This window comes from Bombus vosnesenskii, unplaced genomic scaffold, assembly GCF_011952255.1.
Source record: "Bombus vosnesenskii isolate JDL3184/JDL3185 unplaced genomic scaffold, Bvos_JDL3184-5_v1.1 scf7180000016274, whole genome shotgun sequence".
Taxonomy (NCBI): domain Eukaryota; kingdom Metazoa; phylum Arthropoda; class Insecta; order Hymenoptera; family Apidae; genus Bombus; species Bombus vosnesenskii.
In genome coordinates, this window is record NW_022884343.1 from 1,022,507 (window position 1) to 1,047,874 (window position 25,368).

General features: G+C 38.9%; 1 protein-coding gene and 1 long non-coding RNA gene across 2 annotated transcripts in view; one reads left to right on the forward strand and one right to left on the reverse strand.

The window, feature by feature from the left end:
- The window catches only part of LOC117242346 (adenylate cyclase type 6), a 91,395-nt gene that overhangs the window by 10,800 nt on the left and 55,227 nt on the right, over nucleotides 1-25,368 (forward strand). The window contains exons 2-4 of the mRNA XM_033508913.1: nucleotides 5,242-5,402; nucleotides 19,349-19,609; nucleotides 22,395-22,553. Coding sequence (XP_033364804.1) covers nucleotides 5,322-5,402; nucleotides 19,349-19,609; nucleotides 22,395-22,553 — 501 coding nt within the window. The 5' untranslated portion in view covers nucleotides 5,242-5,321. The remainder of the gene's footprint in view (nucleotides 1-5,241; nucleotides 5,403-19,348; nucleotides 19,610-22,394; nucleotides 22,554-25,368) is intronic.
- On the reverse strand, nucleotides 798-24,350 carry LOC117242348. Its single transcript, XR_004495232.1, has 5 exons — nucleotides 24,233-24,350; nucleotides 20,872-20,880; nucleotides 14,806-14,817; nucleotides 1,564-1,566; nucleotides 798-809 (listed from the first exon to the last, which is right to left on the reverse strand). It is a non-coding gene; the product is annotated as an uncharacterized LOC117242348 (long non-coding RNA).

Sequence of the window (25,368 nt, forward strand, 5' to 3'; positions counted from 1 at the left end):
TGCATAGCAACGAAAACGGGTCGTTGCCGTTTCGCGAACAGGTGCACGTTACTTTATAATAACCACTACACGCACGCATACTCGCTGTTAGCATCGACACATCTGATACGCGTGTATGAAGCGACGCTTCGTGGACAATGGGCTTAAAACACACTGAGACGCGAAAGTCATATTCCAGATGAAACCAAACCAAATGAAAATCTGTTGACCGTAACGTCGGTTTGCTAGCGGTCGAGACTGCGGTCAACGGTCGAAAAGGAACACGGAGGACGAGCGTTTAATTGAATTTGAAGGAACCTGCAGCAAACTATAGGATTTCGATTGCAAAATATATTACAAACCTACCTGACAAAATGAAATTGTGGATCGAAATAAGGAAAAAATGGCCTGCAAACTTCCACGTTACTACGTTACTGCTGCAAACATATCGCATTAGCCATTTTATGCATTCTCATCTAAAATTAGCATGATTTTCATTGAATTATACTTGGAAAATGACATTGTTCCCGCTTCGATTGAACGAATAAAAATGAAAGAGATTGCCACGGGATCTGATTGTTTAGTTTTACTGTAAAATCTCAGATTTCAATCGATCCTGATCTGTGTCTGTACCTTAGGCACGTAGCGTGAATCAGGCTTTAGTGTCGATGCAACGTGTTTCAACGTAGACAGAGTTTTGAAAATGTTCAACTTCGAAGTCGAATATCTCCATTTTGGTAAAGCAAATCTTCTTGAAAATTGAATCCTGTAAGGATAATATACTAAATAAAGTATTGTCAAGATTTCAGAGCAACTGTAAGAAAGAAAGGCTAATTTCCATTGCAAATACCTTAATGCATCGTTGACAAGGCGTTAATAGAACGAGGGGGAGAATAAAAAGTGTACACACTTCGTGCATCAGGTCGACGATTCCAAGCGGAAATAAAAATAGAACTTGCTCGTTCTGTCTACTTATTTCTTCCTCTCTTATCGTTCGTTTTCTATTTCTGTGACTGTGCTCTGACACGCAGCGTAATTTTCTCGTCGTTCATTCATTCTCCACCGATACTCCACCATGTATTATTCGATACTATGAAAAATTCAAGCCATGAATTCCAAAAGCAGCACAAGTCCACTCTCGACAGTTATTGCCATGAGTTATGGATAGAACTGTTTTTGGCTGGATTATTAAGAACGCTATATCACGAGATACACACTGTACGACCAAATGCTCGCAATTAGGTTTGCTACATCTACAAATTAACTGAAATTGATTACATTTTTAATTAAATGTTTAAATTGATCATACACCGATATATCACGAGTAGCCGAACGCTTTGCTCGATTTGTAGTAACAGTGTGTGAATTTGACCAAATTATACGAATCAACGATGAGTCAACAATTAAAAGCAACACTTGCTACCTTCTTATTAACCTATCTGCGTATTAAAAAACAAAGCACTAATTTATCCTCGTATTTACCGTACACAGTGTATACGCATGTATAGTAATTTAATACACACATTTGCTGTTTAGATATCAGCGACTGTATCAACATCGTGAGTCTTCCTATTTGTTTGAAACAAACTTCTTAATCCGCCCTGTAATTGAACAGTTGAATAGTCTTCAGATAAAGAGCTTGTAAAGTAGGAAAGTACTTCTGTCAGATACGTTTTATTATTTTACTATTTAATTTTATTATATAATTTAATTTGTTTTATTATTATATTTCTTGTTACGTATTATTACGGACATAGTCGATTAAATTGACTTTTGAAAATCAATTTAATCGGACCTACACTTTAGCTACAGCGATCACGAAGAACCAAACCATCGTAGTTTCATTTGACCGTATGATAATTTTGAGGTTAGGATACGTCCCATCAGAGATAAACAAGTGTCCCGTATACCTTTCAGCGACAGCGTGTTTTTTTTTTTAAGTAAATTCTGTCAAATTTGATAAGATCCGGCTCGGGGGAATGGCACGATGATTTCATTGGGAGAATCGATATCGTTGAGCTGGTTCGAGGGTGAAGAAGAATCGATACGATCGTTTATAGGGAATTATGTAAAACAGGGCATGGCTGTGGCATAATTGGGGAATAAATTCCATCGTTTGGCCCAATTAGCGGCAGTAAACCAACGAAAGTAACGATAACGAGTCAAGAGGACCAGCTGTTGGAATACTGGTGGCCATTTTTCACAGTGAAAAGAGAGAGGGAAAAGACCAACCATAGGAATTTCATGCAATTCTAACCTATTCATCAGAAACTTCGTTAGAATTAGATGGAAAATTCTTTGAAAATGTTAGGTTATGTTCGTAGCTATCAGGTTGGCCAGTTGTTAGTAGTTGTACATCGACGAGTGCTCTACAGCGGGAAAATTTATCGTAGAAACAAGTCACTGGGTTCTGGGTTGCTGTTAAGCATCGACAATACAACACACGAACACAGTGGGTTCCGAAAATAACCTAACTTTTTAACACTGTCGACCGGTGTCACGTGATTTCGCTCTGCCATCTGTCGTGACCACCCAAATAGCGCGAGACGAAACGATTTAACAAATACAAAATAAATGATCCATTGAAAATGAATGGTCAGAAAATAATTACAATGTCGATTTCAGTAACTGAATGCGACAATCAAGAAATGAATTATTAAAATACCAACAGTCAGAAACCGATCCAGACAGGAAAAAACCAATGGCGACATCAGTACGACATCCTTCGTTATGGTGGTGTCAAATTCTTATGGCGGTTATACCACTGGAAGGAAAGTTGTAACGATCAACGTCAGAGTGGATTTTGTTCACGCGTCGAAAGATCTGATTCCGTCGCGCGATAATACGATGGCCCATCACGCGGCTACCGCAAATGCTTTTCTCTCAAACGGATCAAAATGTTCCACCTCTCAACCTGTTCGCCAGATTTAGCGCAATTACTTTTTGTCTCGACGAAACGACATCGCCTGTAGACAGTCCACACACATCTTTGGGTGCAATGTCCGTCAGTGTGAACGCGCCTTAACGTGCAATCACGCTGAGTCAACCCCGTTCGATCGCTTGATCAGATTGTCGAACATTTACGGTCCATATAATAACCTTTCTAACAACGGTTCGCGTATAGAATTGACGAACAATGAGAAAGTGAAAAACTGGTTTACCAGCCCTGCAGCCTTTTACGTTTGCCTTTGTATTTTCATTGTTCCCTTTTAACGCCTGAAACAGTTCACAGAGTGAAACACACGTTGGCCATTTTCATTCGCTTGCAGAAGTAGCTGCCGCTGGCGGGAGGCAATCGCGCGTGAAATTGCTCTGGCAAATTTGTTTCTGCTCGAGAGGGGGAGGAGGGGGGAGGGGATAGTGAGAATTGGCGGGAAAAACCGGCCGACCCATTTCCGGCGAACATTGCGAATTTCCGAAAGCGAAGGGTCACAGTCGACCCATCCTGCGAAATCATTCTCAATCTCGTTGCCTGGAAGATTTCAGGATTTTCATGGAAATTCAACGAAAAATCCTGTTTTTCTTCCCTCCTTTCCAAGTTTCGAGTCAACGATGAAAATCCAATAGGATGTTTACGCGCGCTATTGTTTGGACGCAAAGTACTGCCAGTCCGATCGGGCATTCGATACGTGGAAACAGCACCGATGGATCTCTCGATTCTTTGAAAAACCTGTTAGTTTGCTTTTGACCGGTTTAGAAGTTTTATAGCACGTGCGCAGTGAACATTGAAAACACGGTAGATTGAAAAAGTTCCGGGACTAACGTCATTAGGAACACAGCTTTCAAGGTAAATGAAATTTGACTATTTGCTATTCGACATACGTCTCCTCCTACACGAATGTTCTACTTCTCTCTATGTACAAATTCTGTATGTAACTGCTCATGTAAGTGTGGAGAGTGCGCGTGGTCCTCCTTTGAAATTGTCTTTTCTCCTCGTCAGTTTCTTCGTTATTGTCTTGAGTCGTATGAGCTTCAAGGTGATCAGCGACTGAGGTACGATGCTGCGGATCATGAGATATTTTATACTACGAGAAGAATGGCGAAGAGACGGACTTACGTAGTTTTAGGTGGAACCACCTGGTAGAACATCTGGTGAAACCACTAGAGCCATCTAGACACGGTACGACGATGAATGAGAGTTACAGAAGTTCTTCTGAGATTGTATTTAAAACAGCCGTCATGTTCTTCCGAATCGTTCCTGCATCGTCAGAACGCTGCTCTCTTCCAGTGGCATCTTGGGCTTAGGAAGAAGTCAGCAGAAGCGAAATCCGGGCGGTAAGCCGGGTCTCAGGCAACCCATCGACCAAGCGTCAACTAACTGAGTGGTGAGATCCGGGAGATGTCAGTCCGATGAAAGTGACGGTCACAAAATCAGAAATGGGAACGACGTTGGTGGTATATTTTTATTCAAGGTCACTGATTCACTACGAATTCGCGCCATCCGACAAGACCGTAACTGGATCATTTGATACAGAAGCACTTGATGGCTTTTGAAAGGAATTCGTAGAGTCAGGCGGGACACGTAACAAGAGCGAGAATGGTCTCTTCTGCATGGCGATGCTCCGGCAGACTATAATCGTTGATTGCCTTGCAATTTGTTGCTAGAAAATCGGTACACTGATTAACCACCCACGCTACTCCGCAGATTTAGCTCTTCGCTTCACTTCATCCCGTTTCCTACGTTGAACGCGTCACCGTGAAAGGACAGCGTTTCAACGATGTAGGAACAACTCGGAAGAATGGAAGATTAATCGGCTCTGAACAAGCCAACTGTTATGACTAATACATGAGCGATCTAAAATTTGTGTATATGCGTGTAATATTATTGTCACATCATCAGAACAACCAAAAGCCATTAATAAACACACGAAATGGTCATAAGTAATACATCTAGTAACATTTCACACTTTCGTGCGAAGAAAAACAGGAAGGAGGTTAATTAGCATAATTTGTTATTAATTTATTTCACTATTAACACAGAAACATTGATTCATCAATGCGATATCTGACGTTACATCGTTCGAATTAACAAAAATTATTAATTAACTCGCGGAATAATTAGATCTATCGTATCTAGTGACATTGCACGCTTATCTAGGGGAAAACAGGAGAAAGCTTTCAAGCATAATATTTACCGCGAAATCATTTTCTCGAGAGAACCTAGCGAAAGACCAAAAAAAAAAAAAAAAAGAGAAAAAGATAAAGAAATGTTTGAGTTGGAATGCAACGTGCGGGAGATGAAAATATTTTTCTGGTTGACAGGAGCAAGATGGAGTAGCGGAGGACGGCGTTGAATTGGTCGGAAGATTTTTTCGACCGACACAGGCAGAGAAAGGGACGATATGGAGAAATACGGCGTCGAGTTCCCGAGGCACGAGTGGAGCCACCGCCTCAGCCTTCGTGCAAGTCGAAGAAGTCACCAGGTAAATCATAAATAACATCCGCGTTTACATTTCAAAGCCTTCGTCCCGGTTCCTTTTACGACTTCTTTCCTGTCTCTTTTTTTCTTTCTTTTTTTTTTTTTTTTTTTATTTTATTTCGGTTTTCCGAGCGAGGAAAGAGATCTCCGAGTGTTCTCAACGCAGAAAGATTTGCAGAAACGCTTAATGTGGCGGAAAAGTTTCTCAGAATCGAAGGTTCATATTAAGAAAGTTGGCTGAGAACGATTCTTCGTCCGACCACACGGAACATTCAAGCGGCGGAAAGTTACATTTGCTCTTTGATTGAGAAACGACTTTACTGTCCCCACCCACTTTACCTTTAAACTTCTTGTTTACCTCTTTCCAAGGAAACATCCTATCTCGGACGGTTACCGTGTAATATTAGGTATCTTCCACTGCGTTTCGTAACGTGTAATACTAGGTGACTGTGAATTCCTGGATAATTCTAACGATGTAGATGCTAGTCACGACAATTCTCTAAACTGAATCCCAGGGGGGCCGAATTTTAGACGTAGCATAAATCCTAACTGTCGAAGTAGATTTTACGAGTCTTATGCGAAGCTCGGGCAAGTTTCCTTAGAAATCGAACTGAAATTTGAAATTAAACGAGAAGAGTAAAAAATACGAATAACGCTAGTTTCACAACTGGTTGAGATATTAACGAAAGTCCCTATATAATATGTACATAAACAAGATGGAGACTGTCGTAGGGTATCAAGAAACGAAGTTATCGTAGAAGGTAGGGTAAGCGAAGTGGCGATAAGCTGGTTAAGACTTTTGGAAAAAAAGCGTAAGAATATAGGTAGTGAACTAATTGTGTGCCAAAGATAGATACGCGATAGTATACACGTTAATTATAGGATAATGTATCTGTATAGGTTAAGTACAGGATAGGATAGGTTAAGTGTTATACATTAATTAGTATATAATATTAGTATGTATAGTACGTACAGAACTAATTGTAAGCCAGAAACGAATACGCGATAGGTTAAGAGAAATGAAATTATACGTAAAAAAAAATGACACTTCACCATAAATTTAAAAACAATTGCAGCACGATGTACGAAACAGATTAAGGGGAGAAGAAAAACGACGCGTCAGCGCCATTGCTATATGGTAATTCGCGAAGACGTTGGAAAATCCCTAGACTAGTTATTTTCCCTGATCCAGAGTCTACGCTTGTAACGAAGAACGATGATTTTGCGAAACGTCGGACGCGAGGTTAAGATTAATCGAGGACAGAGATAATCGGCTTAGATCGATTGATTAATTCCGCCGGCCTGTGTCGACAATAAGAGCCAGGTTCAATTTTCGTTTCTCCTTAACTGCACTCGTGGCTCGCGAACGCGATGTAATAACGCGCGACAGTGCGTTTCACAAGGCGAGCGAATAAACTAGTGAATAATGGATGAGCCAACGAAGCGTGTCGCGCTCTTTAGAACGACGGAAAACAGGGTTACTCTATTACGACCGCGATAACCTGGCTACGGTATGGCTGTTCGTTGTTTATCGCTAAATTTGTTCCTGCAAACTGACGCCGGTTTATTTTTAAAGCACGTAGCGTCTCGTTTACACCCATTGGAATCGTCATGTTGGCGATTCTCGCGTCGATTATGGCTGCACAAGCACAAGCACCACGACTTCTTGCGTTTCAGAAGCTTGGAGGATACCACGTCCAGTAAGGGACACGGTATATCAGTTTCGGTCTCGTTGTCTGTATCACAGTTGACCGAAATCGAGACTCCTCGGCGATGAATCATCGTGTAGGGGACTCGACACTATGAAATCGATACGATCCGTCATTTTGCCGAATGTAGGGAAAGGCAGCGCGAGTGAAAGAGAGACAGATCCGAGAGACGGCTCGATGAAGCGAAACATATCAGCTGGAAGATGTTGATGCAACAATGGAACTATTTTATTTTCCATTATTGTTGAACGAAACAATCGCCGATGCAATTGCCAGGCGTTCCCGATTAGAACAAGACCAAACGCGTTGCAACTTTCAGCATATTTGCTTATCTAGTGACATTATCTTACTGTCTTTATCATATATCAAGTATACGTGCAAACGCGATTTAAACTACATCGCGTTTGGTCTCGTCTTAATCAGAAAGATCTCACGAATAGCTCGGTAAAACTTGAATCGAAGAAAAATGAAAAATAGGAAAGTATCATCGTTGTCTCGTGGGTAACTATTACTTTCTTTATGGACAATTGAATTCGGATCAGGTTACGCTACTCAATCGTCGAACTTTGTGTTCCGTCGAAGGGAACATTAGGGGAACTCCCTCCGGTAATGGCGGAGACGACCTGTCAATTACGGGGAACAAAAAAGCGAACATTTAGATACTACTGTATCACTACGTTTATCGATATAGCGCTCTGTCCTTTCATCGGATAACGAAAGATGCATAAAAATCTAGCAGTACGTCGTTTTTTTTTTGTATTTAGGGAAATGAAAGATCCTGCGAGTGCCACTGAATTTTCATTTCTTAACCTACAGCGCTTCTGTAGCGATTCTTTTCACTGATGAAGTATTAGGTTATTCGATTAGGGTTAGCATTAAGGTTAGGTTACCCTAGGCTACCTTAGGTTAAGTTAGATTAGGTTAGAAAGAGTCGACGGAGATATGACTCTACGTTTCTTGGCCTTGTGAAGCTTGGAGATCGTATGCAGCTAAAGCCGTGATAATTTAATATGAATCTCCATCGATATAGCGCTCTGTTCTTTGAAGAATCAAAGAAGAATTGCTCAGCTACTGAAAAATCGATGAAAACCTATTACGTGCACGGTGTGTCGATTATGATATTTCATATAAGACCAAGAAATCTGTCCAATCCTTATGAACGAGAATCATCGTATTTCTGATTTAATGGATGTAATGTAAAAGATAGCCTTATGTTGTAAAAGAGAGCCTCATCTGGGACTTCGAAATTGACGAAGTTCGTCACGAGAATTTGCGAACCAATGCGACGGAAAGGATTCTCGCTAGATGCGACTTCGACCGAAGATAACCCGCAGCATAGAAGTAGAATGCGGCAGTTCTCGCGTGATTGAAAAATTCCACCGACTTCGCAAAGAAGAGGAGCAATGACAAAAAAAGGAAAGAAAAAGATGACACAGAAACAATTTGCTTAATGGCGTTTGTTCATTCGCCGATTAATCGTAAAAGTGGCTATAATCTGTCTGCCTTCACCGTGTACGTCCTTTTCGCGTTAAAAGATGAAAAAGTGGCACGACTGTCGCCACCAGATGCGAAGCAGTGGAAAAATTGCTCGGGCGGCAAGTGGTAAATTAATTGTTTTGCCTATCGAATGAGAAGCGCCGTGAAAGATTCGAGTGACTCCGTCCGCCACAGTGATTCGAATGATTCATCTGCATGAAAATATTCGGCTGGTATTTTACAGCGGCGACAAAAAGTATCGAAGAATGTGCGCGTTTGCCAAACGCGGCGACTATTTCAACGAGCGATTATCACAGCAGCTCCACCGCACGATCTACCGCGTAGCCACCGCAAACCCGAGCTTTCGTTTCGCCACGATATTGTTTAACCATTAAACTTTATTATTTCGCTCGCGGTTATTTAACTAGGTTACGAAACGTCGTGCAATTTTTCGCCGATTTATGCAAACACGAGCTCTCGCTGGGCAGAGGAAGGTTTTCAGAATGCGTTTATTTTACTATTTTTCGCGGAATGCGAGGTAGTACGTTTTGTTTCAGATCGGGCTGTATATTCTTTTCCTTTTTCTGCTTTTCCTTCTCTTTCTCTTTCTTCTCTTTTTTTTTTTTTAATACTCCACGTAATATTAGGTTTCATAAATTTAATGTGTTTCGCGTAATATGACACCAAGGTTTTTTTTAAAAATTAAGGCATTTCGTATAATACGGATCGCATAATAAGATTTAATTTAATATTAAATTAAACGTAGTATAGTACAGGGTGTTTCAAATTTCAAGCATTTCGCGCAGTATAATATTAGTGAGATTTTCTTCATTTAGATCGTTTTATGCATTACGAAATTTTTCATTAAATTTCCGATATCTTACGTAGTATCAAAGCCTCTTTAAAGTGCAACATGTTTCGTATAGTACGAAGACGGTTTTAAATCTAAGACCACCCTTCACGTAGTGCTATGTTGTTTTTAATCTACCACTTACGTACCAGTATGTACGATCTTGTGTTACCTTAACGTGCCATTTAAACGATAATTCATCGTGGCGTAGTTATTAATATTTATTGCCTGTACAACGAAATAAATGCAACTATACTTCTGTTTGAATTTATAGCACTTTGCGTAATTACATCGCGAACGTTATTCACGACTGGCAGAAATAAAATTTGAAATTCGAGATCGATTCGAGACTATGGGAAAATTCGAACGTGTTGAACCGCAGCCGATGAATAATTCATCGCGTATAATTAATCGAATTCGCTAAGTTGTTTCACGCCTGGAGGGATGGCAACCGCCTCCTTTCAGTTTCAAAATCTCCGCCCTCTGCTTTATTAATATTTCGGCCCGATGCTCGTTAATTATTCATCGGGGATTCGTTCGATAATCGCGATTTATCGCGACACCAGATAATCCTCCACCAGAAAACCTGTTATCATAGGGTATTATTTTAACGAGAACGAAATTTATAATTGACACGCGATCATCGCGATCATATCTGACATTACAACGCGTTAATAGCGGATACGACGAAAATTCAACCGATTCGAGGGTCCTACGTAACACGGAGTTTCCATTCAACGAATTTCATGGTTAATGATTGCACGTGTTTTCGAAAACTCGCGGTAAATCGCTTCTCGAGCGAAATAGCAATTTTATATAATCTACACCGCTGTTCAGAAATATTCGCACATTTGCCGAACTCGCGAGGAACATGGCAATCGATTCACGTTGTCAGGAAGAACAAACGTGACAGTTGATGCAGATCGACTGTCCGATCTTAAAACTCATCTTAGTCAACGCGACGAACCTTTCGTATAAAACATTCGCAACCTTTATGTCAGAAATGGGGGAATAAGAGGGATGATAAAATGTCCCTAGAGAAGCATCGGCGAATATCTAGGGAAGTAGAAAGCCGAAGACAGGGGAAATGCGATAGGAAACTTTTTGTCACGCGGCAGTCGCGTGTTCAGCTTTCCATGAATTGTCTGGAAATTCCTGCCGACTGATACGTTATCGAAGTTTCCACGCGTGCAATCGTGCACGATTACACGCGTGGCCGACGAATTCAGCGAATGTTTCGAGCGCGGTGAATTTCATCGGGGCTTCACCGTGAAACGATAACAGACTATTAGAAGACTGCACATGTGTAGATTCTCTTATCACTGGCTGTTGATTCAATTTTCAGTAGCGTGCAATCTGAACAATAAAAAGCGAAAATAGACCTGCCACTCTGCCGCACGTATAATAGCAACCTAACCAATAAATGTAATGCGCTTTGAGAACATAAGAAATATACAGGGTGTTGCAAAGAAAGAATCCGAGGCTTCGGGAGTTTATAGTTACAGTACGGCGGAGCTTCGATAATTCGATCTGATATGAACCTAACCTACCTCGGATAATCGAAAAGGAAAATCAGAAAATGGAAAAATAATACGAAATGAGTCGCGCATTAAAATAGTACAAAATCGTTTTGACAATGTAATAACGTACATGTATCTAAGTTTATTTAAGTATCTTAAGTAAGACGGAAAGTTTGATTAACCGTCTTAACAATTCCTGACTATTTTTCGTACTCTTTATGTTAAACTTTCGAGAGAAGTTACGATAAAGTTTAAAATACATCGAGTAATGCGAAACTTTGGTTAAACGGGACTCGGACAACTGAGACTCCATTGTATTGTACAATGTAGCAAAAAGATAAGACAGCTAATTACAGAGTGCAAACTTTTCGAGAAAATTTTCTAACCTCTTTTGCAACAAAGATACGACCTGGTCCAGTTGCTACGATTACCGCCATGTTTGATTTTCAACTGTTGGACGATGTTTGTCCCGGAATCAAGCGAAATTATTCTTCTTAAACTGCGAAAAGAACATCGCACAATGGACGAGGAACAAATATAAAGCGAACCGGCCTCTGTTCCAAGTTAAAATAAATAAAAGATATAGAACGGAATTCATTTCGTTCGCAGTCGTTGTATTTGAAAAGTCGAATATAAAAATTCATGGATCTGACTAATTCCTGATCAAACGTATGTAAATTGAATTTTCTGGAGGAAAAAAAAAAAAAAGAAAAAAACAAGATCTCGAACGAAAAATGTTCCAAAACACTATCCCTCCCTACTTCGTGTCACTTTCGTATGAAAAGTGCAATGTGTTCAAACAGAGCTAATCCTCGTCGAATCTCGTCAAATCCAAAACAAAACGTATCGGCTGGCAGGAAAAAATAATACATTTTTCGAACATCTCCGTGCTTTCATAACCTGCCAAGCGAATATCGCTGTCAATCTGGAAAAAAATAAGGGGAAAAGTCACGAAATTTTCGTCTGTCCGTTTCGTTTTCAATCGATGAATGATAGGGGAGTTTTATTGCGCAAGAACGACAGATAAAGATGGTTTAATGGCCAGTGACGAGATGGTCGAAACGGTGGATGGTAACAAAAGAACAGCGAGGCCAATCGAATTAACAAAATTCCTCGATGTAGCGACCAGGAGTACGGCTGACGAAGTGGCGGCTTAATTCGAGCAGCCGAACGGAAATAACAAGCTTTATGGAAGTTTATCGACCAGTCCAGGCAAGATTAACGAGTCCCTGTTGCGAACTGCTCCATGCAATTCCTTTTGCTTCGCCAACAAAATCTAGAAATTCCTATTTTCTTACTTTGAAATATTCGCTTCACAAGCGAATGGTAGAAATTGGAATTTTCTAAAAAATGCTAGAAACCTGAATTTTCGTAGGAAAAATCGTGCAATTTTTGGTATTTTGTCACGTTGGGAGGAGTTTCGCGGGAAAATTGTAGAAATCTGAGTTTTCGTACGAATAATCGGGAGATTTCCATTTTGGAATATTGAAAAGTCTTTCCTCCCCTCAAAAAAAAAAAAAAAAAAAAAGAAAAAAAAATAGTAGAAATTTGAATTTTTACATACAGGGAAAAAGGAGGGATTTGTATTTCGTTATACTGAAATCTGTTTCACGAGGGAAGAGTAAAAATTTGGATTTCGATATAAATTTCCGTAACATCGAGAAACGGGAATAATTTTGGCCTGTATTAAACAGTTTATGATACATTCTATTGCGGGATTTTGAAACGTCCAATTCAATGATATTTCTCCCTTTATGTAGATTTTTTTTTCTTTTTTAGGGCTTTAAAGAAAAGCGTTGGCGAATATTTTAATAAACATGTATATTGTGCAGGATATGAATATGTATTCTAATGGAAAAAATAAGTTTTCCTGCTACTGTTGAATTTTTAGTTTAGAGTTTCGATTACAAAGAATATTTAAGCACAAACAAGCGTATGTGTTGAAACAATATATATCTGTCGTAGCGAAAGCAAACATTCGCCTTGTCATTTATTCATTTTTAGGGAAATTGTGAAATCTACTCTTTGACGAACAGTAGGCAGGATCTGACACGAGATAAAAGTGTAAAAGAGAAAAGAAGAATGAAGAAAAAAAATTACATTTTCTATCAAGATGGATATTTATCGGTATGATGTTAATGCTATGGTTGTTGGTGCTATGAAAGTGCTATTTATCTGTTTCTTCTACATTTTATCTTCTAAATTAAATTCTAAGATTTCAATTTTGCTCGGGGCCCCGGGGTTGCAAAGCCCGTACCTACCGATTACGGTAGGCCCCCTGGAGGTTGAAATCGTAATTTCTTTCTTTGATTTTTTGAATTTTTATTTTGCAATTTTTAAGCAAATTGTAGAATATCAAAGCAGGATAAATATTTAAATAAGCCTATCTTAAACGTTGCATATCGAATGTCTAATATCAGATATTAAATAACAAATTAAATTTCTAATATGAAATATTGAATCAACCGATAATTTGACAGTCGAAATTTATCGCAAATATTCTCCAAAATTAACTATTAAAATTATGCTAATGTGAAAGAAATTTGCCGATATCCGGATAAAATTTATGTATATTATATAATATTAAATTAAATATTAAATTTATGTATTAAAATTTATACTATACTATATATACAGTATACATATACAGGGTGGTCCATTTATCTTTATCACCTGGAATATCTCGCTTTTTTTTCTCTTTGATAATATTTCAAAATATTTCAGGCACAAGTTAAATAATCTTCGGGACGCTACAATTTGACACGACTACATTTTTCGTAGGTGGATGCGTAGGGAGGAAGTATGCGAAGGTCATTGTTGTCTTTTTAAATAGAACCATATGTCGTTTAATATATGAGTGGACCCAGTTGGACATTAGAAAAAAATGTGTTCACTTGTTTATGTCGAAAAATTATTAGTTTAGCAGATATTTTACCTTCAATTTGTGAAATTTAACGCGTGAAAGACGAAGATAAAGCAAACACGAGAATATCGTCTGTCGTACGTTAAATTTCACGAATTGAAGTTAAAATATCTGACAAACCAATAGTTCTTCGACATATGATAAATCAATACATGGTTTTCATAGGGAAAACCGAGATGGATCGACTAACGTATTAAAAGACACATAAATTCATTAGAAAGACACATCGGTGACCTTCGAGCGTCCTCTACGCGTCCATCTACGATGAGAGCTAATAACGTTGCTAATGAGAGCAAATTCAACTCGTATCCAAAGCGTTGTTTAATATTAACAGAAGCAAGCGAGATATTCCAGGTGATGCAATTAAGTGGATTATCCTGAATTTTTAGAAAAATGGTAAAATTTAGCAAATATTTGAACGAGCATACACCGTGTCACACTGTATTTAGAAACCTTAATCAGTCAATAAAACAGAGCTATTTCATGAAAGTGACTAACTCGCGGCAGAATGGAGTTAAAAAATCCTCATTTCGTTTAACAAGTCGATAAATTCCCCCTAAAGAACTATTCACCGTAAGGGAGATCTTAATTACGTCGAGAAGTTTTCCGGGATGATAAAACGAGACTCGACGACGTTAATTCAACAAACGACCCCTCCATGTTGTTTCAAGCCACCCGTTGGTTTGCTCACCCATTTCATTTCCGATATAGCGTTTGACGATTTCAAGATGAATATTTAACCAAACATAACCTAAAAATCAATCATCTTCCGAAGTACTTTTCTTTCTTCTTTTAAAGAAACTAGAAGTTTCTCTGGTTTTCAGTTTTCTAGATAGACGTGTAGTATCTGGCCTAAGGATTGTGAATTGCCAGGAAGAAAAACGCATTTAACCAAACATAACCTAAAAATCGATCATCTTCCAAAGTACTTTTCTTTCTTCCTTTAAAGAAACTAGAAGTTTCTTTGGTTTTCAGTTTTCTAGATAGACGTGTAGTATCTGGTCTAAGGATTGCGAATTGCCAGAAAAAAACACATTTAACCAAACATAACCTAAAAATCGATCATCTTCCAAAGTATTTTTCTTTCTTCTTTTAAAGAAACTAGAAGTTTCTTTGGTTTTCAGTTTTCTAGATAGGCGTGTAGTATCTGGCCTAAGGATTGCGAATTGCCAGGAAGAAAAACACATTTAACCAAACATAACCTAAAAATCGATCATCTTGCAAAGTATTTTTCTTTCTTCCTTTAAAGAAACTAGAAATTTCTTTGGTTTTCAGTTTTCTAGATAGACGTGTAGTATCTGGCCTAAGGATTGCGAATTGCCAGAAAAAAAAAACACATTTAACCAAACATAACCTAAAAATCGATCATTTTCCATAGTATTTTTCTTTCTTCCTTTAAAGAAACTAGAAATTTCTTTGGTTTTCAGTTTTCTAGATAGACGTGTAGTATCTGGCCTAAGGGTTGTGAATTGCTACGAGGAAAATCAATCGATATCAGAAAATTATAGGTTATAACAATGGATAACTGTCTTTAATAACCTTGGATGGAAGGTTTAATTTTTAATTCGTGTTATTAATATCGGCAGGTGCGTGTAGCAAGTGGAATTGAATTATGTAATCTCGTGGCTGGTAGCATTTTACATAAATATAATTATTTATATCGTTAATGCTATAATAGGCTGGAAAATGAAAAATTGAGTAATCTACGGAAGCAACCTACTCTTACCTTGTACCAACGACCCCAGTTAAAGATTAATAATTCATTCATCTAAAGATCGCCAGGTTTACAGGTGCATAATTAAAATCATATTAGGTCCGGATGATCATATATTCATGTGGAAAGACCACGAGGCACGTAAATTCCGCTGTATTCATTTTTTAACGCTGCATCCTACGTGAAGACCTAAACAACCAATTGAAACTAACTTATTCAAAATTAGAGGGAAAATAATGACTCTAGGTAAAAATAAATTGTACCGAATGTAGAAATACTTTGCCTAGAAATTACAAAATACCAAACTGCCAAAATGATCGTAGGAATAACTCTGATCGATTGTAATTGCAATTTGATCTGAATCGAAAGGAGGAGCTCCGTTATTAAATGACCAAATTATATTCGCTGTTGACGACAAGTGGCTGTTTCGTCGACCATGTAAATATTTATTGCTATTATTGGTAATTTAATACAGGGACCGATAACAAAACCGCCTAGTCCATGTTCAGTTGATCCAGATTCATTTCGAATTAGGTCATGTGTTTATAATTAATTTTGTTTCGAATTACAAAGCTTTGCAATTTACTTTATGCTTACTTAAATAAAGCGGATAAATCGGTCACATAATTATTCCATCGAAATTATAGATTCCCAATCAATCACTATCGTGTTTATGGTTATGCTTGTTCGAACAAAATTTTGGCTACGTACATATAGCTGGTTAAACGCATTTCAAATTATTAATCGTCAGCCTGGAAACGATCTTCGATATCTCAGACGGCTTTTTCAAAAAATTTCCAAATTCGCCTTCGAGGGATAAACCGCGCAAGATTTTTGCTGTTCGATTGGGAAAAAAACGTTCTTCCCTTGATTCGAGCATTTCGCAGAAAGATTTCGACGAAAGAGAATCGTTAGCAGCAGGATCGATAAAGCCCGGGATAAGACACGTTGAAAGGAGCAGAAGTGAATAGATGGGGCTTCCATGGCTGATTAGGTAATAGAAATTTAATACGACTCGGACGTCGTTCGTCCTTCGCCTTCCAGCGTGCATTGATTTCAACTGATACATTGGAAAGCTTTCAGCTGCCTCTGCCATCCCACTATGTCTACCACACAGTCAGATACTTCTACTGTCGCCACCAACACGGAGACAAAATTATTCACGAGTCTCTAGATTTACTATTTACTGGATGGTCAAAAAATTCCAGTGACGCAAAGTCCAGTCCAATTTCTGAGCTCTCAGCTTTCCATAAACAAATACAACGCGATACAAACAAGTTCTAATAGCTTTTCGTAACACAAAAGGATTGGTACCAAAATCGATTACGAGCAAAAATGTTAAGCAGTTGAGAGATCCCGTCGATTGAACGCAGCAAAGCGAGTTTGGACGACGCGCTAAAAATGGTCAGAAACAAATTAAAGTGACAGTGGAAAATGGAACGAAGCGAAAGAGCACCTGCTCTCGCTACAAACCCCAACAACGGCTTCTTCAAAAATCGCGCGACAGACACCGAACGGTGCAGGACTACTGTAACGTAATCGCATGGTTCAGCGACTCGACTGATGTAAACTCGGCTTTAGGTTCGAGAATAGGACGAAGACGAGAGGTTTCGGAAACAAATTTTCGCTTTTTCTCCGTGGCTAATGGAAACTTCATTTCTGAAAGCGCCACGTGTTAACAGAGTCGATTAGCTGATCATAAGGAGGAGTAACACCCATGGGGACCCATGTCAAGAAAACGCGACGTTAGGCGAACTTCCGAAAACCAAGATGAACCAAACACGTGTAAACTGTCTTGTCTCGTGAAAGTTCACGACCACCTGTCCATTAGCCTGACAACTTGCAGTCACGTTTCAACAAGGCGCACTCGATAACTCCATTTAACTAGAAGAGTTGGCACGGTTTCCCATGAAACAATTTTCTCTCTTCGCGCGATACGGCGTTCGAGAGGCGGCAGCACGCAGCTTATGAAAGTTCACCTTGAACATTCCCCTGGCGAAGCGAAAACAAACTGGAGCGTCGAAGAAACAAGCAACAACAGAAAGTGTTGTTCCTCTTCTCCACGGGGGCTCGAAACAAATGTAATACATTTAAGAATTTTATTACTCTGCCTCCTCCGTCTTTGCTACCCCTCGCACGTCTTTCTTATCTTTCACATATTTTCTCTTTCTTTCTTTTTTTTTATCTCTTTCGTCTCTCCTGAAAGACAAACTGGTATCTCACGCATCCTGGACCTAGCACCTCTACCGTGTCTCAGAGATTGGAAAGCTTGGAAACTGAGATCTCCTCTTCCCTGGATTTAAGAGGAGATTTAAATTCCTTATACGATACTCTTCGACTGCAATTCTTTTCCTTCAACTATGATCTGCTGCTAGAAATCCAGATGGTTTCTTATCAATTTTTTGGGACTCGGTGTGTTCAGTTGGCGATTGGACTCTTTAGAAATTGTCTTTGCCCGAGAAGAATCGGAAATTTCCATGTTTCAATTTTCTTTCCTCTTTTCTGTGTTCAATAGTTTGCACTCCAAATTTGTATTATTCGTTAATTAAAATATCAAATAAATTAAAATTTTTAATGACAAAATCCGTAGTCACTTAGTTGCCAATCCAATAGTTACTATCACATATTTGTATTGTTGATCTTCATCGAGGTCCACTTGGAACGTAGTACTACGAGTTTGCCAATGTATTTTTAAATTTGATTCATTAAACATTCAGATTTTCAATAAATGAAATTTAATTTGTCGACGAGCAGTATAACAGACTGTAGACAGTCATCTACCATACACAATCACAATTATTGAGGTTGACTGACAGAGGAACGAGTGGATGAATTAATAATAGAAAAATATATCGAAATAAGTATAGGTATAAGTATAATTACAGGTATAGTGTATGCTGATCCAAAACAGTGTTGCAATACAATAGAAGAAGATTGATTGGGAGCACGTTTATATATTTATAGCAAAGGACATTACTAAAAAGTCAACATTGTAGCTGTAGCTGAAGGCTACAAGAAACAGTAATAGAAATCTATTATAGCTCTTTTCTTTCTAGACCTTGTAACCCAAAACAAAATTTATATTCAAAGGTACAATAATATAGACCTGTCCTTATTTTCAATTTTTTTTCACTAAATTCTATTCTCTTTGTAACAAGGGTCTCCAGGTCATAGATATATAAAAGAAAAAGGGCATAGAGTTTTTCTTGAAGTAATTACTTCAACAACCATATATTCCAATTATAAAGCGATGGATTAATAAATAAATTAGCCAGAATCAATTGGATGACGTAACAGGCTAATCCCACCAACTAGAAACCCACCTCTGCATATGAATATAACTCTTCAACATAAATGAAATTCAATCTATGCATCTCTCTTCCTTATGTAAATAACAAAAATTTACCAATTACTAAATTACTAAAATAATACAAATACTTATGCAAATTAACAAAATAGAAGATTCAAGTACTTTAAACCATCCTATCATTCATCAACAGCATCACGTCCTAATTCACCATTCTTCCTAATTCCAGAACAAATTTCCACATGGACATAACTTTTTAACACAAATAAGATTCAATTTATGCGTGGTCTTCTCCATGTGGTCTTAAGTTATGGAAGATCCAAAGGTGTTAGACCCTTCTAGCCCCTATTGCTTCAACCATTCTTCATCCAAAGCATCGTGTTCATCATCCCCAATCCCATCATGTTCATCATCCACAAACGGTAACCCAGTGGAACGATTTGATTTACAGGGCGAGGTGGCTACCAGATCTGTAACCGGGTCCGTGAGAAGCACGCGAAGATGGGCCAGCTTGCGACAGCACGTGAGCAACAGCGACGGTGGCAAGCCGAAGGTGGAGCTGTTGCTCGATCCCCCGGGATCCAAGTCCTCGACACCATCTTCTCAACCGCATACACCCAACACTCCTCGAACTCCTCATACACCGCTGAGGAAATCCAACTGGGAAGTGATCGAGCACTTCACTGGCGCGCCACGTCCCTCCATCGTCACGGTGAGCCCTTGTACAACTGGAATTATACCTAAAAAAGGTAGCTTAACAGGTTCAACGAGAAGTTCTTCGGTGACACATGTTGCTGTTATGACACATGTTTCCTTTCTCGTTTTGTGTGTGTGTGTGTGTGTGTGTATTTCTGAACAATTTAACTGGTACGTTCTAGCTATGTTTCAAGTGAGACCTAAGATGGTAAACAAAGTTTCTTTTTTTTTTTTTTTTTGTTATGGAAAGTAGAGATTCTTCCATATGGAAAATGTTAAGTCAGAAGGATCCTGCTTCTATCTGAAATGAATTCTTTCGTTCCTAACGTCGATAATAATAGAACAGACCCGAGCGCAATCGATCAGTCAGAGCGCGTTGTTCAGAATATGGTTGAAATCTGAAAGATTAGAAATGTGTCATCCGATAATCGTAGTGGGAGTTGGAATCTAAAGAAATTTCTATCTAAAGGAAGAAGACCAGTATTTTATAAATAAAAATTCGACGTTACTCTTTCAACAGCTCAATATAAATACATACAGTTTGATATAACTTAGCATAGTTCATCTTCCTATTGCCCTGCATTCTCATTGATCCATGTACATAGGCATGTGCATTTACATATACACTCACACACCCAACCTTATTTAATCCCCATTTTCTATCTCAAACCTAATCCAATCTACATCTATATCACCTGTATAGATGTATTAGCCTTGGACTGGGTCTTTGATTAAGGAATTTGAATATACAGATTCCCCAAAGTTTCATTAATTAGAAACACTATCTGGTTGTTAACTATTATATGTACCATTATATTAACTATTACATATATCTTTTCCTTTTTTTATATATTGTTGAGATTGACTGATAGAGGAACGAGTGAATGAATTTGTAATAGAAAAATATACTGAAACAAGTACAGGTATAAGTACAGGTATAAGTATAACTTGTATAGATGTTAGCCTTGGACTGGGTCTTTGATTAAGGGATTTGAATATACAGATTCCACAAAGTTTCATAATTAGAAACACTATCTGGTTGTTAACTATTATATGTACCATTATATTAACTATTACATATATCTTTTCCTTTTTTTACATATTGTTGAGATTGACTGATAGAGGAACAAGTGGATGAATTTGTAATAGAAAAATATACTGAAATAAGTACAGGTATAAGTATAACTTGTATAGATGTTAGCCTTGGACTGGGTCTTTGATTAAGGGATTTGAATATACAGATTGCACAAAGTTTCATAATTAGAAATACTATCTGACTGTTAACTCCTTGGCTGATAACCACGAGTCTGACTCATGGTAAAGAATTTTTGTGCCATAAGCGAAAACCACAAGTCTAAAAACACTATTTGTCCTCAAACGTTGTTTATTATTTCACAATTCCTTTTGTAGTCCCTAAATATACATGTCATAGGAAGTGTTACGTCGCGTAACACTCTACCTAGCCGAGGCCACACACCGCAGGCAATATGGCAACCAGATGTCTTCGGATACTCGCAGCGTATCTTCCATGATTTCAAGGACCTTCCATAAATCACATAGATTTCCTAGAAAAGGTCCTTCAAACGAAACAAACATCTGGTTCGGAGGAATTTCTAGAGACTATTGTCTACCACGGCTTAACAAGGGAAAGTCAGTTTTTGTCACGTCCGCTGCAACTTTCCTCCCACTAACCACTTTCTCTCGAGGGCGGTTAAGACCCTTCGTTTAACCAATTAAAAACGAAGCCTATTCCCTCACTCTCCTAAATAACATCGGCACCAACAAATCCGATGGTCCCGTGCGCTAGACACACTCATCCTTAGCTCTCCTCCGAGACAGCATCGTCTTCCAAGAGTACTGTTTTTGCATCCTTCGAACGGTCAACATCCTTCGAGCGGGTATACACACCCGCAGATCACTCAGTCACTCACTCATCTCGTACATACGCACCAGTGTAACTATCCTCGTTATAAGTTGTGGAATAAACGGTGAAATATAACTTACTACTGTGTCATATTCATATCAACCACCTCTGTTATCCTAACCGAAACAGGGGAACGACTACTTCGCGGCGTCGATTCACCGAATCGTAGCGAGAATTTACGCCTCTCGCTGACGCGTTTTCCTCGCGACCGCGTCTCTCCGCGAACGGTCGTAACAGGAAGTTCATACATCTTTTACCAGTTCGGGCACACGACTGAACAGACGGATGGCACGTTCTTGCTTACTATGGCTCGCGCGATCGGCAGATAGCGTGTAGGTCAAAGGCTGAATTATTATATGTATTATTATACTAACTATAGTGCATGCTGATGCAGATCCTCGCTCTTACAGTGTTACAATACAACCGAAGAAGATCGATTGGGATCAAGTTCATATATTTATGGCAAAGGGCATTACCAAAAAGTTAACATTGTAGCTGCAGCAGAGGGCTACAAGAAACAGCAATAGAAATCTATCGTAGCTCTTTCCTTTCTAAACCTTGTAACCCAAAACAAAATTTACATTCAAAGGCAGAATAATATGGACCTGTCCTTATTTTCAATCTTTTCTTTCACTGAATTCCATTCTCTTTGTAACAACGGTCTCCAGGCCACGGATAGGTCAAGATAAGGTGTACAGTTTTTCTTCGAGTAATTGCTTCAACGTATACATCTATATCCACGTTTATTCTTTCCTTTTTCGGTGACTATCTCTCCTAAACTGACAACACTTTCTAATTCCAGAAAGCCAATTTGTATGCACGTTGTGACATCGGGAACGGGTACTACAATAAATTGTACGCTGCTTTTTGTCGACAGATGAGCAGGGGATCGGAGGTGGGAGTTGGGCTTAGAACCGGGAAAGAGCCGACACAGGAGGCGAGCGTTAACGCGACGATAACTCAGCCAGCGAGGAAATGTGCGCTCTGCCGTTTTTTGAAGTCGCTGTGCGCCTCTCACCGCTTCAAAAACTTGCAGGTAAACACCTGGACGAACAGAGTGAAAGGGCAATTGGAATAACGAAGCATCCTTTTTCGCCGTCGTTTTTCTTTTTGCCGGGGAAAATTCAACCTCCAACCTCGCGATGGAAATTCTCTCTCTCTCTCTCTCTCTTTCTCGAATGAGAGAGAGTTGTCGGATCGTGTTATTGGAAGGAAAGCACAGCTGTATCGGACGTTGCAGAAAATCTGCACGTAAAACGCACATAAATTTACAAAAGTACAGCTTCTGATACGGAACATGCGCGAGGTGGACAGAGCTACGACTGGAATATTGGGTCGGCAACTAAGTGATTGCGGATTTTGTCAGTATCACCTAATGACAAAATCCGCAATCACTTAGTTGCCGACCCAATAATAAGGAAACGATAGTAGGAGAGGGAAACACGAGACTGTAGGTAGCTGAATGTTAGGAAAATTAGGTATTACGTGGCTATAAGATTATGCTAAAGACAGGTGCAACGCGGTATCGATGTAATACGATTTGCGTGCTATTTCCACGACCACATCGATAGTCCGAGTAAGCGAAAGACGAATTACAGCAGAAAGAAGGAATCGGGGTATTTTCGTTGGTCGTCGGAACATTTTGAAGCATCCTGTACATCAAACATTTTTCCAATCTGCTAGATAAATAAAAGTGTAAAAAAAAAAAAAAAAAAATACAACGAATAACAATGAACTACAATGGCTGCGTTAGTTGAAACCACTGGATCGAACGAATTTCGAACGTTCAAGTAAAACAACCAACGAAACAGCTAAAAAAGTAAAAACAATTAGAAAATTGCTGGAACTGAGAAAATTGCCGGAGAAAATACAGGAAACAGAAGTAAAACGTTGCTGGCGATATAGAGACGATCGTGACAAGGTGTGGTTGTTTTCTGACTAAATTTCAACCACTATAGTAATGCTGCAGTCGCCTAAATAGGAAAACATGAAATCGCGCAACAAGTTTGCGCTGCCAGAGAATCTGAAACTGTACGGGGCTGTTCGCAGACAGTTGCGCAACTCCGGTGCTCGTTCCTCTTCCTTCCTGCCATTTCGAATCGAATCTGTGGCGAACGATCGAGTTGCCATAAATTCGCAACTCGAGTAGAATAGTCGTGAAAATGGCGAAAAGTTTGACGACGTGGTTTCACAGCCGCGAATTGAATTCATGACGATCATTGACGATTTCAATAGCGTTTGCTTCTTTCCTCCTATCGATGAAGCTGCAACGATGAAATTATCGATAGTTAAAATACACAGACGTGATATTACGTCGAAGGCTTTTTACGCTTTGAAGCATTTTTCCAATCGAAATAAAAAATAATTAAAATCCATAAAATTGCCATTGCACGATGATCATTCGGATTTGTAAGTCAGTGTCAGTGAGAAATAGTTCGCGTGCAATTGTTGCGAATCTTTAATTTTTCATTTTTTCGTTTTTAATTTCCAATTTCTAATTCTCGATAGCCACTGGAAATCGAATTAATTGACAATTATCAGCTTCTAAATTGTATCTCGTTATTTCCGGAGAAAATTCGTCGATGAAACTGTCGTTGACCAGAGTTTGAATATAGACACGCGACACTATGTTATTTCCCTTATGCTACGCTTCATAACGACTACAGTCAGTGCTATATTCAGTGTCGTTGATAGCATGGTATTTCTTAATTTTACTTTACCGACCGCTAGCGATTCAACAGCACACGCACGTCCGACCGGCAGCTCAGGCGCGGATTCTCCCTGGCGCCGGCTCTGTTTCGGTTTACACTCTCCAATACCATTCTTTTCGTCCATCGCGAACGGACAGTTTTTCAAATTGCTATAAAACCGTGGCAGCTTACGAAGCAACGCGATTGACACGACTGAGCAAGGTACCTTAGTACTAAATAGCAAATTACTGCTCGGATAATGAGAAAGATTGTCGGTGACAAAAGCCGATTAACCGGTCGGTAAGCGTTAGCGAGAAATACCGATTAATCGGCTATCAGTCGGTAAGCGTCGGCGAGAAATACCGATCAACCGGCTATCGGTCGGTAAAGTGTTAATTTTCAGAACAGTCGTTCGTATTCCTATCGTTTCGTTATTTTTTGCTGTATCAACGGTGTTTCATCGAATTTTACTTTTTGTTTTTCTTAAAGTAACGCTATACGACGTTTTATTAAATATAACATTTATATAGAACAGAACAACTATTTTATATATAACATAATAACTCGAAGCATTAACGAACAACGCTCTATTCTCTTGTACATCTGAAACAGCAATGAATTTGTTTTGTTGCACATCTATTCATTCATTTTCTCCTCCTCCTATTTTCTGACATTTTCTATCTTCTTTTCTCTTTTCTATTTTCTTTTATTTAAAAGAACAGCCGATAATAGAATCGTCAGTGATTGAGACTTAACTCCCATGTCGAGTGTGACTCGATATCAGTTTTTATCTCGGCAGCTCCTTTGTCGAGTCTCGCTCGGCATTCTTTCAGTCACACGTTTTTTTGCGAAACGTGCGAAAGAAACGCAGGAACTCTGCTGCTGGAAATTGTTTCCAGATATATCATACACTTAAAGACTACAAAATTCAATAGAGCGAATAAAACTGCTATTTAAGTGAATTTCTTTGCTCTTATTCTTTAGTCGAAGTAAATTTCAAATAAAACACTCAAAAACGTTAGGTGCTGCTGGCAACGAAATTGAAATAAAATTCAGAGTGCAAAGTGTTAAGAATCGGATACAACACTGTACGATAGGAATTCTTTAAATTTTCAGCGCAACACCGCAACGTATTGGGTTGGCAACTAAGTGATTGCGGGT